Source organism: Oryza sativa, chromosome 2, assembly GCF_034140825.1.
Source record: "Oryza sativa Japonica Group chromosome 2, ASM3414082v1".
NCBI lineage: Eukaryota > Viridiplantae > Streptophyta > Magnoliopsida > Poales > Poaceae > Oryza > Oryza sativa.
The window spans coordinates 629,142-643,140 of NC_089036.1; the positions used below are offsets into that span (position 1 = coordinate 629,142).

Below are 13,999 nucleotides of genomic sequence, written 5' to 3' on the forward strand. Positions count from 1 at the left end.
AAAGACATCTGCAAAATCTGCCAAGACCTTGGAAATTACAGGAGAGTGAGTGGAACTAAGTTCTGCAGCAGCACATGTGAGTGGCTGAACCATGAAAAGTGCTCCAACAGCCCCTTGTGATATTAACTTGGATAATTGGTGAGTGTCAACCAAGAGTTTGCCATGAGAGAGAGAGACATCTGACAGGGTAACTTCTTGGGTACCATTAAGAAGTAGAGATAGCTGCCTGTTTTTCAAATCAAGGGAGAGGGGGCTGTGTTGGAGAATCCAGTCACAACCAAAGATTACATCATAACCTTTAATGTCCAGTACTTTGAAAGTAGATACAAACTGAACACCTTGGATCTCATATGGCTGATCAACACATTGAGCTTCAGTAAATAAGGTACCCCCATTAGCTATGGTGACTGGAATTGGTTCATGATTAGAAATGTCCAGGTGTGCTTTGTGGACCACTTTAGGAGACAAGAAGGTGGTTGTGCTGCCACTGTCTATGAGCCTTGTGCTAAGCAAGCCTGGAAGGGGCTGGCTGCCTCGCCGTCGCCGCCGCGATGAGCCACCGGAGGCGATCTAATGCCACCGGCCCGCCGCCTCCTGAGGGCGTCGGCGACTCATCCACCGCACAAGCCTCGTCGACGGAGAAGGAGAGGCCGGATCCGCCGTCCGTGTTGGGATCGGAGCGAAGGGTGCTTGCGCTGGCGCTGGCCTTCCGCGCGGCGAACGCGCTGCTGGTGCGCACCTACTTCAACCCCGACGAGCACTGGCAGTGCCTCGAGGTCGCCCACCGCATCGTCTTCGGGTAAAACTCGCCGCCGCCGCCGCCGCCGCCGCCGCTGGCTGTTGTGCGCCGGCTTTTAGTCTGCTTGTAAGTCGCTTGAAATCGAAATAGAATCCAGCTGACACTCTCAAAGGGAGTGGGATACTTGAACTGCCGCATTTTCTGTTCACTGCAGGTATGACCACCTTACTTGGGAGTGGAAGAGGGGTCTCCGAAGTTACCTCCATCCGTTGGTCTTTGCTGCGCTTTACAAGATTCTGGCCCTGCTCCACTTGGATACCCCATGGTTTATGGTAATTACTCTAGCAAATCATGCCAAAAACTCATTAGGTATTTCTCTGGGCGAAGATTGCAAGTGATAATTCTGGTCAATGTCATGTGGTGCTTCAACTTTCTATTAACACAAGTTCAGTTATATGAAAGGGGATCACAAGTGCTCAGTATCAACAATTTCTCCTGTAGCTAGATTCTTTGTTGGGATAGCTTACAAATGGGTTCTTAATTCTAACCATGCAGAATGTGTACCCTGTTCTATGTTCAGTCTCAATTCTAAGCAAATAAACCTATATGTTAATCAGATATCACTCCACTCTGCATGGCCTTATTTTTTCCACGCACTGAGAAGCAACATTTTCTTATTATTTCTTTGTTTTCCCCCACAGGTTATGGCTCCACGTCTTCTACAAGCAGTCTTTGCATCTTTTGGGCATCTCTACTTATATAAACTTTCGAAACTCATTTTCAATAATCATGTTGCCCAGTGGGCCGTATCCTTGAGCTCATTTCTGTATATACGATTTTCTTTTTCATGAATAAAGGAAGTCCATTTTCCTGGTGAATGGTGACCTTAACAACTCATTTCCAGTTATTTTCGCAGCTGGTTAACTGGTTCATGCTCTTCTGTATCACGTGTACTCTCTCAAACAGCATGGAGACAGTTTTGACTATTACTGGACTTTACTATTGGTTTGTTGCAATAGAGTCTTCGAAAGGAACTTTGGTTGTTCCAAGGCAGAAGCCTGCTAGCAAGCAAAGCCCTCCATCAAGAAAAATGGCTCTACTCATAGCTGCCTTAGCTTGTGCTATTCGGCCAACAAGTGCCATAACATGGCTATATGTTGGTCTTTTGGATTTTATTCAGACGAAATCGAAATCCCGGTTTCTCTTTCTCGAGGTTATTCCACTAGGGTAAGAAATTATTTTAAAATTTGCATCGAACTTATGGTTTCAGTATATTTCTTTCTTGGATTTGTGCACTGGATGTGTATAAATTGGATGAATTTAGGATGTTGTTTATGGTAAATTTTCATAATGTCTTTTCTCTGTTATTTCTTGAATTTTTGCATCATAATGCTGATGGATTTTGTCTTTTATTTCTTAATTTTTTTTGTATCGCATATATATTATGCTGATGTATATATAGGATGTTTCCCATGGGAAGAATGCTCGCTGGTCGGTCTTCTGAAAAAAACAAACTGAACATATGGAAGTCATTCACATTGTTCAGGAGGGATCGGCATTACTGTCCACCATGCTAAATGGTAGCAAAACAAAGGTTGCATGGTCGATTACTATATAGTTGTGGGTAAGATAAGTTATGCACAAACACCAGCTTTAGGGCATGTGGGCTAGATTGTTACAATCCTATGTGCGATATGCAATTGTCTGTCGTGTCATCAGCATTATGTATATCATTTCTGAGATCAGATCTCTTGACCCCTTCAGTTTCTTTTGTTAAAATTGCGATCGCCTTATTGTCCAAAAAAATGATGATTTAAGGATTGCTTTTCTTGTAAGGTCATTTGTTCTCTTTGTCAAAATTGAGGAATACCTCTATAAACCTTATGCCTTTTAATTTTTCTGCAGGGTCTTTGTCCTTGCTGTGACAACATTTCTTGATTGTTGGATGTATGGTTCCCAGGTCATAGTGCCGCCACTTAATTTTTTGAAATTTAATCTCTTCTCTTCGGGAGGCGACTACTATGGAACACATGTGTTCCATTGGTACTTCAGCCAAGGTTTTCCATCGATGATTTGGACTTTCTTACCGTTTTCAATTTCTGGAATTATGAAGTCTCGAGAATGGAGGCTTGCAGGTCTTATTGTCTGGGTATTAGCAGTTTATAGCATACTTGGACATAAAGAATTCAGGTACTTATCTCTTCTCACAAGTTTGTAATGTTCAATCTCTTCTCACTACACAAGTGCACATGCCCTGATATAAATGGATCGAATACAACAGGTTTGTTCTCCCGGTGCTTCCTTTGATGTTTATGTTCTCAGGATACAACTTAGCTGCAATGGCACAATTCAAGGGAAAAGGTCGCAGTGAGAAAGGCCACCTTTCAAGGTTTCAGCTTTCTGTCATTCTGCTTATCTTAACAAATGTTCCAATGGCTTTATATATGTCCTTGTACCATCAGGTAAGTTCTACTTTTAAGTAAACATATTCTTTATCTATGTTGTTCCTTAGGTAAATTTTGTTGTTTTCTATTTGCGCCTAGTTAGCTTTTCTTTTCAAAATTCCTTAACTGCTCTTATGTGTACATTTTCACTTTGTCAGAGAGGAACTGAAGATGTTATGTTTTACCTGTCACGAGAAGCCCAAGATGGAAGAGTAAAGAGTGTCCTCTTCCTTATGCCTTGCCATTCAACACCTTATTACTCTACATTACATTACAACCTGCCTATGCGCTTTTTGGACTGTACTCCTAGGTGATTATGCCTTCACTTTTTTCTAGTGCAGTAGATATAGCATTTCATTTTACTATGTTGTACCTGATTTAGCCAATTATCCTGACTTAGCGTGCTTGTTACCAGCGAAAAACAAAGGGACCTTGGATGAGTCAGATCGTTTCCTCATGAACCCATCAGATTTTGTGGGCAAGGTTTTTGGAAATTTATCTTCTTTCAGTCACATTGTATTATTTGAGTCTGAAGAAAGGCATCTCAAGTTGCTTCTGCACAATTCTTTTAGAGAGGTAAAACCATGTTGAATCTTAAAATCTCTTCTTCCCTCAGTTTAATAGGCATATGCATATACCTTTTTTCTGTTTGGTAGTTTAGATTTCCCTTTTGTAAGACCTTGTCAGTTTGTTTTAGGCTTTCTTTCGAAAGCCGGGTAATGAAGTTTACCTGCAGTCTAAAAAAAATGCATATACTTAGTAGTCTTTATTTATATGATGTTTTAGAAACTTGTGCTTAAACTTTTCTTACTCAATGCCTTGTAAATTGGTCATGTTGAAATTTTTATCATTAGATTTGCAATATAATTTTGCACTAGCATATGCATATAAATTGATATTGAAGTCAGACATTGCAGCTGATGTCCAAATGGAACTGATTACTTCTAAAAAGAAAAAAAAATCAAAGGTATTGTTCAAGTTGGTTCATAAAGAAATGTCTAAAACACAAAGGATGGGCCACATTTTTAAGTTTGTGCCCCCCCCCCTTCTCTCTCTCGCGTGGATGCACGCCTCCTCTCATGTTGTAGTATTGGCTATGCACGATCAGATGACTATGATAATGACATATTTTGCGGTAACATTGTGGGTGTACCAACCCTAGTGTCCTAATATCAAGAACTACGTGTCCTAGAAACCAGTATAATTAAATTCCCTTTTGTGAGTAGTCCTCCTAGCAAGAATTGCCATCAGTTTGTAAGGTGAGCATCTGACACAAGCTCTGCATTGCTTGCAATCGATGGCAAAATAAAATCAGGTTATTGTTTGTTGCACTCAGGTAGTTAATAGTTTTATTGTAGTTACAATTTGTGAACTAGCTGTCTTAAAACATGATGGATAGGTTGCATTACATTGCATGATTGGCTGTGTATGACGTGATAATTAATATATTATCTCTTGTATTCTTAATCTTTCCTGTCCATTAACATCATGACATGTGTCCTGGTTGGCAGGCTAGGAGATTTTTTCACTCCCACTTCAAGGTTGATAGAGACCTTCAGTCATCAGTTGTAGTTTATTCACGGATGAATGTATTGTGATTGCTGTGGCAGAAAAGGCCTGTTACTTCGTTAGTCTACTATCTTGTCTAACAATTTCTAATCATGTTTTGGCCTTCTTTAATTTGTCATTCAATAAATGATCTGTAACTTGGGCCTTTATTTTGAGAGAGAGAATTTTTCCCATCCTTTATGATGCGATTCTATGTCGATGTATTGGCGGCAACTTCCATGGTGAAAGTAGGACAAACCACCTGGTAAAAAACAAAGAAGGTAGGACAGACCATTCCATGGCACATTGTTGTTGCTGACATACTGAACCTCATAAAATCATGTCACATATAAGTTTTCATTGATTTCCTGCAGTTTTTATTCTTGAACACAAATATTTTTACAAGATATTTATGTCAGGAGATGCTAATCGAAACTCTGCTAAAACCATTTATTGATACTTGCATACTCATCATCTACCAGTTTCTATATCTAGCGCCATCAAGCTTCCGTGTCGTCCAGTGGTAGAAGGGTCATACTGTGATGAATTTTCAAGCAAACATACAGTTTCTTCATTAGCACCCTCAATCAATTGCTCACGCCAGGTGCTTCTTATTGCTTTTAACCTTTCAGCTACTTCTGTCATTAATGGCCGTTCTTCCCCCTTTGTACTCAAGCAGCATTTTGCCAGTTGAGCAACATCTTGGAACAGCTCTGTTCCAACACCTAATATGTTCCTGTCCAAGATGGACTCAAGTCTGTTCTCTTTCAGTGCCAGAAGGAAGGATGATGCAAGGCTTTTCTTTTCTTCAGTATTTTCAGAATAAATTGCAGTCTTTCCTGTTATTAGTTCTAGAAGCACAACTCCAAAGCTATAAACATCACTTTTCTGTGTTAGCTGGCGCTCTTGTAAGTATTCTGGGTCTAGGTAGCCTAGAGTCCCCTGTACCATTGTCATAAACTGTATTTCATCTTTTGGAAGCATCCTTGATGCTCCAAAGTCAGTCACTTTTGTTATGTAGTTGTCACCTAGGAGAATGTTGGGAGATTTGACATCACCATGAACTATTGGAGGGGATGCTGATGAATGTAGATATGCTAGTGCTTCTGCAGATTCCTGAGCAATCCGTAGACGAGCATCCAGTGAAATGGAGGTTGTTCTGTATTTACCATGTATATGCTCGAACAAAGTGCCATTTGGGATGAATTCATAGACCAGCATTGGAACTTCCACTTCTAAGCAACAACCTAGAAGCCTTACCACATTCCTGTGGTTGATCTGTGAAAGTATAATCATCTCTTGCACAAATTCATCTTTCTGAACCATATTCATAATCTTTGAGCGCTTTATGGCTACTATTCTGTTGTCTTTGAGGATCCCCTTGTATACAGTGCCATGACCGCCTCTTCCTAGTTCTTTGCTTGAGTCAAAATTGTCTGTTGCATTCTCTAGTTCTTCTTTTGTGAATATTCTCACAGTATCAACTTGCTTTGACCGGATTTGCTCATACAGCAGCATACCCCCATTTTGTTGAAAGAACCTTTCTTTTTCTTTCATCAGCTTTCTTTTCTGGCATTCGATCAGTAGTGCAAAAGTGCAACTAAGCAGTATAATAGCGCATACCGAAATGCCTGTGAAGAAAAACCTTTTTTTAGTTACCAGAAGTCGAGGAGAAATTTTCTGTGGGTATTTATTGCTGAATTAGCATTATAATACTGTATCCTTGTGTAAGATTGCTATATAATTGAACCTATGGCTGGAGATAATTCTCCTATAATATTTCTCAAGTTAGTTACAGATAGTGAAACATTTTGCAATAGAATGCTTACTGTAATATATGTATTTTGCCTATCTGTCTGGCTTCTAGCTAAGGGGAATGAAGTAGACAATTCTACCAAGCGGGAAATGTCAGGAGTCTACTGCACAGTACCTTTTATATGTTATTCCTTCATGAAATATTAGGACTTTGGAGTATTGGGAATTACCTATAAACGTTTTTGTTAGTCTAGCTCTTTCTGAAGCTGTTATTGGATTGCAGGGCTCTCTCTTTGGATCTGTACTTTGAGTCCCAGGCCCGCAGTAGCAATGGTAGCCCCCAATTGTGTTGTCGCAGATTCCATGGCAGTACTGACCCGGAGATTCGCACTCGTTGATATCTGTTGACGCCATGGAAAAGTAGCAAAACAACTGAAGATCAATGCACAGATGGACATAAGGTGAACTTGAAAAATAGAAGTGAATTGCAGTGAGTTGGTTACCTTGGCACCCTCCTTCCAGGTACGGGTTGCCTGCAAACCCATTGTTGCAGGCACAGAGATACCCGGTAGCATTTGGTGAGTTGATGCAGCTGCTGTTCGTGCTAACACAGGCATATGATGTCCTGTTCTTGGGCGCTTGGGCACATGATTCTCTTCCAGCAACCCAATCAAGCACAGTGGGAACCCCTTTGTACTTGTCTGTGAACTTGTGACCTTCTAGGTAATCAGGCTCAAACCTGAACCAGTCTTGCTCGGCAACGAAGGCATAACTGCATGGGTTGAAGCTGTTCACCTCAGAATTGTTGAACCTGCTGTCGAATGTCACGTTTAAGGAGGTGAGATTTGGTGCAATAGATGTCTGGCAACAGCCCATGCCGGAGCACTGGCCGCTACTGTCCACACTCTGCTTGTCGGGGCACATCGAGAAGCACCCAGCCCCAACGTTCTGTTCTTCCTCGTTGTAGCCCCCCAGGAATGCAAGGGTATTGCATCCAACCACCGTTAACTTGTTAGCCCTGCTGGATAATGTGAAAAAAGGAGCAGTAGATGTTGATACCCAACCATCTGTTGAAGTGCCATCTGTGTTGTTGGAGCACTTGTCGGCGATGAAGGTGCTGACTTGAGCCTGCCCTCCAATCAGATTGAGGCTGTAGATCTCCATGTTGCTGCTTGAGTTATGCATGTAGGTGCGGTTCTCCTCGCATGAAACGTCGAACCCATCAGTGTAGAAGCAACCAGCACCGATGCCGAAGGGGTAGGGAATGGTGAGGTTGCCGCATGTTCCTCTGCATCTAGGCTTAGCCATCCTGGATGCTGCACTGAAGCTGATGGTTGCTAGCAGTAGGGTGGTTGCAAGGATCATCCATGGTACTACTCCAGTCATCTCTCTGTATGTCTTGTATTATGATTCTCCTATAGGTTCTAGTTCTCTTCTAACTGAGCTATGCTTATATAATGAAGCAAGCCTCTGGAGGTCCAGTCCTTAGACCCTATTTAGATGGGACTAAAAGTTTTAAATCCCTATCACATCAGATGTTTAGACACTAATTATAAATATTAAACGTAGGCTATTAATAAAAATCCATCCATAATCTTGGACTAATTCGCGAGACGAATCTATTGAGCCTAATTAATCCATGATTAGCCTATGTGATGCTACAATAAACATACTCTAATTATAAATTAATTAGGCTTAAAAAATTTATCTCGCAAATTAGCTTTCATTTATGTAATTAGTTTTGTAAGTAGTTTATATTTAATACTCTAAATTAGTGTCTAAATATTAAGACTAAAATTAAGTTCATGGATCCAAACACCACCCTACTGGTGCTTTTAATATGGACGTATGGTGCTATTGCTTGATTGCATCCATTCAGAGCAGACTCGGTCAGAACAACTAGTGGTTTCCAGGTACATTAATTATTAATATCTCAAATTATTTCCTGGCAAAAAGAGAAGAAGAGAAAAGCTAAAATTATTGTGGGCCGACCTATTCACTTCATTGCCACATTGATATTACTAAATTTTGGTCGGAAAACAAATTAAATATAATATTACCAATTCCATCATACAAAAATTTGGTAGTTCTTGATTTTTGCTCTTAGAAAAACACTACCAAATTTTGGATAGGCATCAAACTAAATACATTTAACGCTACCAAAATTTAGAAATGTCAAAACTTATCCAAATTTTGAATTGCCAAAATTTTGTAAGATTGAAATTGGCAACACATGATTTTCCCTGTCTGTCACGTACCATTGGTCAATTTGCATGTTTTGCCCCGTCGGCTACAAGGACGGCTTCTATAGTATCGTTTACTTCGTCAACTTTAATCGGTTAACCCGTTCCGTTTGGTCTATCTATAGTATCGTTTACTTCATCAACTTTAGTTGGTCAACCCGTTCCATTTAGTCTATCGTTAGCATATTTTTCGAACTGCTAAAGAGTATTGTGAAAAAAATAGTGTAGGAGTTTGTTAAAAAATCAAATAAATCTATTTTTCAAATTTATAACAATTAATAGTATTCAATTAATTGTGCTAATGACTCCACTCTAACCTCAAGGCTCAAGCCTTAAATTTGTGACTTGCCATGTCTACTCCCTGAGAATCACATTTACAGAACTGAATGTTATGAAATGAAGATCATGCGAAGCCAATACGCCGCATCGATGTTATGAAATGATCACACACAATACTAGTACTGGCAAATCTCAAACAGAAAAGCCACCGAGATACAGCAGTACTGCAGTATATCAGTGTGCCTCCCTAACGCTTGGGCCCTTTTTCAGTTTCTGAAACACCGAAACTATTTTACTACCAGTTTTCTACAGAAAAATATAGAGAGAGCTGTTTACCGTAAAAATCACGTGTTGGGTCAAGCCATTGAGCTTGAGCTGCGGGTGCGAAACAGGATGGTGAGACGAGCAGTCTTATGTTTTCACTTATCCTTATTGGTCAAAATTTAAATTTTCAACCTTAAACTTAGAGTTGATTATAAGATTTTCACCATAATTTATTTTTCAACATTTGTATTTAGCTCGTTAAGAAAAGTATATAAAAATTTTATTCATAAATTATTTTTAATTTGCAAATATATCGTTCCGTTCTTTCGTCCAATATGCTAAACAGGGCCGGAGAGATTTGCCGGACCCAATGGTATCCATGTTGCCTTCGATTGGGTCAAGTCATGGGAAGAAGAATCCAAAAGAGGGAGACTGATGACCATTGGCATCGATGATTAAAGAGAGGGCTCGTACTAAGTGCTAGTGATAGACATTGACGCCAATTGATAGAGCAACTTTTGACCACAAGTTGATCCCGCTTGCCGATTGTAAAGAAATTGAGCATAGTGTGCTCTCTCTGTCCTATAAGTACAACCTAATATAAATGTGATCACATCTATATTATATTGTATTTATATTAGAGCGGAAGGAGTACTCCCTCCATTCCATTTTAAACATAACCATGAGTTTCCGTGTCCTAGCGATCAAGGTGCTAACTCGAGCCTACCCTTCAAGCAGACTGATGTTGTAGATCTCCACTCGGCTTGTGGAGTTATGCATAAAAGTGCGGTTATACTCACATGAAACGTCGAAACCTTCTTTGTAGAAGCAACCAGTATCAATGCCGAACGGGTAGGGACGAGCTAACAATAATGCTGAACTGGTCTTGAGATTCATGCTATTTCCACGCGTTGCGTGATGCTATTTGGCATCTACGCGGATACAAACAAACTGAATTTTGGAAGACTCGTAGACTTGCGTTTTGCCGTGAAGTACTTGAAGGCGGATCGCTATTGAAGGACGACGGCAAGACGCGCTTCGCGAAGGTTACGAGTCAATTTTCAGGACTTTAGTACTGTAGGTCTAATTGGGTCAAGTCGTTGCCTTTGTGTGATATCTTTCGTCCGAAAGAGCGTCGTTGTTTTACTTATGTTTATAGGTAGGATTTAAATTTTAAAATTTAATTTTAAAGTTGACTTAGGGAGTTTTTTTCTAATTTATTTTACACCATTTGCTTTTGAATATCCGAAAACATATATATAGAAGTTTTATATACAAATTAAGTTTTAGTTGCTAATAAGATAAACATAAGAGAATGCTATGAATGTAACATCTCCTATCAGGCTATCACTCCAAAAATAATGAACAACAAATTGTAGATAGCTTGTTTGTGCATAATCCTTTTGTTTTGTTTACGGTGAATCTGGATTTAAAATTACTAAAACAATGTGATCATCATATGCAGGCTTCGGCCATTCGGAGCGACCCAACTTTCGTTGACGGGCCGACGTCGCTGGCTGAAGGTGAATGGAACAGCCCATGTTCCATTATATTGGCCCAGAACGGAATCGTAACTATTGGTTCCTAATATCGGCCCAATCAATTGCGTTGGTTATGAATGGCCCATGGAAGCCCACTATTGCTGCTCCCGTGCTCCCTATAAATAGCTAGGGTTTTACGCCACTTCCCCCATCTCCGCCGCCGCCGCCCCACTCTCCAACCCTAGCCGAGAGGAGCAGACCAAGCAATGGTAACCTTCGCGCCGCCGCCGCCTCATTGCTTCTTCCTCGTCTACTCCTAGCTCTAACATGGTGATCTTCTTGTGGCTCGCAGGGGAAGGGTACGGGCAGCTTCGGCAAGCGCCGGAACAAGACGCACACGCTCTGCGTCCGCTGCGGCCGCCGCAGCTTCCACCTCCAGAAGAGCACCTGCTCCTCCTGCGGCTACCCCGCCGCCCGCATCCGCAAGTGTAAGCCTCCTCTAGATTTGTACATGTGCTTCTCGGTTTCATGTAGATTTGATGATTATATTGCGCCTAGATTAACCAAGTAATGTTTAGAAACTGGGGTGTTAGTGGTTCATCTTTTCTTGATTAGCTGAGATGCGTTGTCCTGCACGAACCTTCTCTTTGTAGAACCTGATGTTTTGATGGAAATGATGAAGAAAACATTGGTCCGTGTTTCTGATAACCCGTGACTGATAGCCATGTTTTCTAAACTGATCCCTGTCATGTTTATTGTCTCGGACATTATCCAATCTCGTTCTATCTGTGGTCCTGAGAACTGATTTACCTGCTCAGCTGCGTTGATCTTAACCGAATAAAAATTAATGTGTTGTTTGTACATATGTTTTTTTTCCACAAATGATTATAAGCTAAAATGCTTTCTTGGAAAACATAAGGATGACCAGTTTCATATGAAAACTTAATTCTGTTTGTGAGGTTCAAGCGATGAGGTTTTAACTGCAACAATATGATGGGAGCTTTGCTCCTGTGATTCCTATGTATTTAAGTCTCTGATGATCCTTCCAACATATTTTCCCTTTGAAAGGCTAATGAAAACTGTCAGTATTAACGTACAAAATTCAAGCACTGATAGTTCTCATGTCGTGATTGATCACAAATATATTTTTTTCTTTGCATTTGATTTTCCAAATGGTTTTGCTGTCCTACAAAAAAAAGCAATTAGGAATCATGAAAACGTTCGCATGTCAGACTTCAGAGATGCCATGGCATTAATGAGAAGATGTTTTCATTTTCTGAGCTTATATTTTATTCTGGCTATCACATTTGATTAGATGATTTGTGCAGTGATTATTTAGATTTTTGAACATTTGTAACACTTTGAAGTTTTGTACCTTCATTGTGTTTATTATATATTTCTGTGTTGCCTGCTTCTGTTGTGAGGCAGGCTCAAGTGATGAGTGAAAAACTGCAACAATATGATGGGAGCTATACTCCTGTGATTCCTAAGTATTTAAGTCTCTGATGTACCCAATGCACACAGTTTTTTCTATAAGTACTCAATTTTCCCTTGTCTTATGTTTTCTTTCGACTGATCCTCTAACCTGAGATTTTATTTATTCTGTTTCTTTTCTTTTCTCAGATCAGGCAATTTTATTATATTTGCTCTTTTTCAACCTTCAGTTCAAACATATGGCAATTCTATTTGTCACTCTGTTCACCGTTATGTCTACCTGCTCCTGCTGCTGCCTTGTTTAATGTATGGTAGCAGTACTTAGTTGAGTTGTTTGGTTTGTAATAATGTAACCATTTAAATTCGTATCATTGCACATCTGTTTCCTCGCATTGTTCATTTAATGCCAAATACACATTAAATGAAAACATACCTGATTTGAGTTATATTGTTTGTGGTTAGCCTTTAAATCTCTAGTTAGATTCTGTGGTTGAATTTCTTTTTTTTTGGATTTGCTTAGTTTTAATTTCTGCGATGTCATTTCAGACAACTGGAGCGTGAAGGCCATTAGGCGCAAGACCACAGGAACTGGAAGGATGAGGTACATGCGACATGTGCCTAGGAGGTTCAAGAGCAACTTCAGAGAAGGTGCCTGGAACTTTTCTTATGTTTTAAATCTCATGGGAAATGTTAATTGCGTTCAAAATAGTAAAGCTGTTTGGATTCATTATGTTCCTTTTGCTCTATCGATTCAGGTACTGAGGCTACCCCAAGGAAGAGAGCTGCCGCAGCCAACTAGATCCTGTTTTGCTGTCAAAGCAGCTATGAAACTAGAATTTAAGAACTTTTGCCTGGATTGAGCCATCTTTCCTATAGTATGATGTACTTATCTTGTTTTATTTGTTATGATGCTTTAAAACTTGACCTCTGAAATTTCAGTCAGTTGAACCTCTCGTATTTTTGTTTCATACAATGTTCATGATTCTCTTAGCGTCCATGGTAACGGTGGTGTTTTATTTTGTTCCGTGGTGTCTCCGCTTGTTTCGTGCTGCCATTCAACCAGTTTTGGGAAATGCTTCTGTTTGGTCGAAATGAGCTGCCACCGGGGTTCACAATTGCGATCAGTTTGAAAGTCATTTATTTATTTATTTTTGTTAAAAGCCGACGTTTACTGGTTTTCATCTCGAAACGGTATGTAAAACCTGGCTACCATCCTCAATTTGCACTTGAACTGGACCCAATTGTACTAGTTTTATAATGTAATTTACCTAATAAAGTTGCTTTGGTAAGTGTCGGGTTCATTAGTTGAATGTGTATTCGGAAGTACTTAGAACTTACCTAAGGACTCAACTACATCTAGCATGTGAAATACAGTTATCAGCTAAAACTGACTTGGAGTAAAATACAGTTTGGCTGAAGCTAAAAAAGTCATACGATAAACTGTTTTCACATATGTGGAAGGTTGTTCAGCGTGACAACATTTCGGAATCTTCGAGCAAACAAATGCATATGTTTGTTACAATCAAGTTAGTCGAAGGAAACATGAAACAGAGGTCGAAGGCGCATAAAATGCAAGCAATTTGGTTAGGCACGCAGCTTCAGCCAGGCTTTGCTTCACTGCTCAGTCGAGTGATATATTCAGATGGATGGATGCCTGTCTGGACGGCGGATCCATCACTGGCTACCGGTGGTGGTAGTGCCGGCACCGGCCACCGCGTTCTGTCTTCTCACAAGAAAAGATTAGGCACTCCCCTGATTGATGGTTACTACTAGCACTTAGCACACGGCCCACGGGCCTAGCCTGTCACTGCC

General features: G+C 40.2%; 3 protein-coding genes and 3 non-coding genes across 7 annotated transcripts; 5 read left to right on the plus strand and 1 right to left on the minus strand.

The window, feature by feature from the left end:
* The first annotated feature begins 459 nt into the window (after positions 1–459).
* LOC4328046 (mannosyltransferase APTG1) lies at positions 460–4,932 on the plus strand. Of its 2 annotated transcripts, none has more exons than XM_066307152.1 (9): positions 460–865; positions 954–1,071; positions 1,441–1,545; positions 1,644–1,966; positions 2,645–2,929; positions 3,021–3,201; positions 3,342–3,493; positions 3,599–3,759; positions 4,695–4,932. In XM_066307152.1, exons 2-8 carry the CDS (start codon positions 1,069–1,071, stop codon positions 3,621–3,623), a joined length of 1,074 nt encoding a protein of 357 aa, XP_066163249.1. In that variant the 5' UTR covers positions 460–865; positions 954–1,068; the 3' UTR covers positions 3,624–3,759; positions 4,695–4,932. The 2 variants fall into 2 exon arrangements, with proteins under 2 accessions (XP_066163249.1, XP_015627147.1); XM_015771661.3 differs by having other exon boundaries at positions 460–799.
* A 123-nt stretch (positions 4,933–5,055) lies between these two features.
* On the minus strand, positions 5,056–7,912 carry LOC4328047 (wall-associated receptor kinase 5). Its single transcript, XM_015771660.3, has 3 exons — positions 6,990–7,912; positions 6,717–6,887; positions 5,056–6,362 (listed from the first exon to the last, which is right to left on the minus strand). The coding sequence occupies exons 1-3, from the start codon at positions 7,870–7,872 to the stop codon at positions 5,203–5,205; spliced, it is 2,214 nt and encodes a 737-aa protein (XP_015627146.1). The 5' UTR covers positions 7,873–7,912; the 3' UTR covers positions 5,056–5,202.
* Positions 7,913–10,963: 3,051 nt separating this feature from the next.
* LOC4328048 (large ribosomal subunit protein eL37z) lies at positions 10,964–13,211 on the plus strand. The gene is made up of 4 exons (XM_015771502.3): positions 10,964–11,022; positions 11,106–11,241; positions 12,734–12,835; positions 12,943–13,211. The coding sequence occupies exons 1-4, from the start codon at positions 11,020–11,022 to the stop codon at positions 12,984–12,986; spliced, it is 285 nt and encodes a 94-aa protein (XP_015626988.1). The 5' UTR covers positions 10,964–11,019; the 3' UTR covers positions 12,987–13,211.
* Positions 11,712–11,795, plus strand: LOC112938082 (small nucleolar RNA Z199). Its single transcript, XR_003241132.1, has one exon. It is a non-coding gene; the product is annotated as a small nucleolar RNA Z199 (small nucleolar RNA).
* On the plus strand, positions 11,947–12,040 carry LOC112938012 (small nucleolar RNA R64/Z200 family). Its single transcript, XR_003241060.1, has one exon. It is a non-coding gene; the product is annotated as a small nucleolar RNA R64/Z200 family (small nucleolar RNA).
* On the plus strand, positions 12,181–12,265 carry LOC112938083 (small nucleolar RNA Z199). The gene has a single exon (XR_003241133.1). It is a non-coding gene; the product is annotated as a small nucleolar RNA Z199 (small nucleolar RNA).
* Positions 13,212–13,999: the final 788 nt, after the last annotated feature.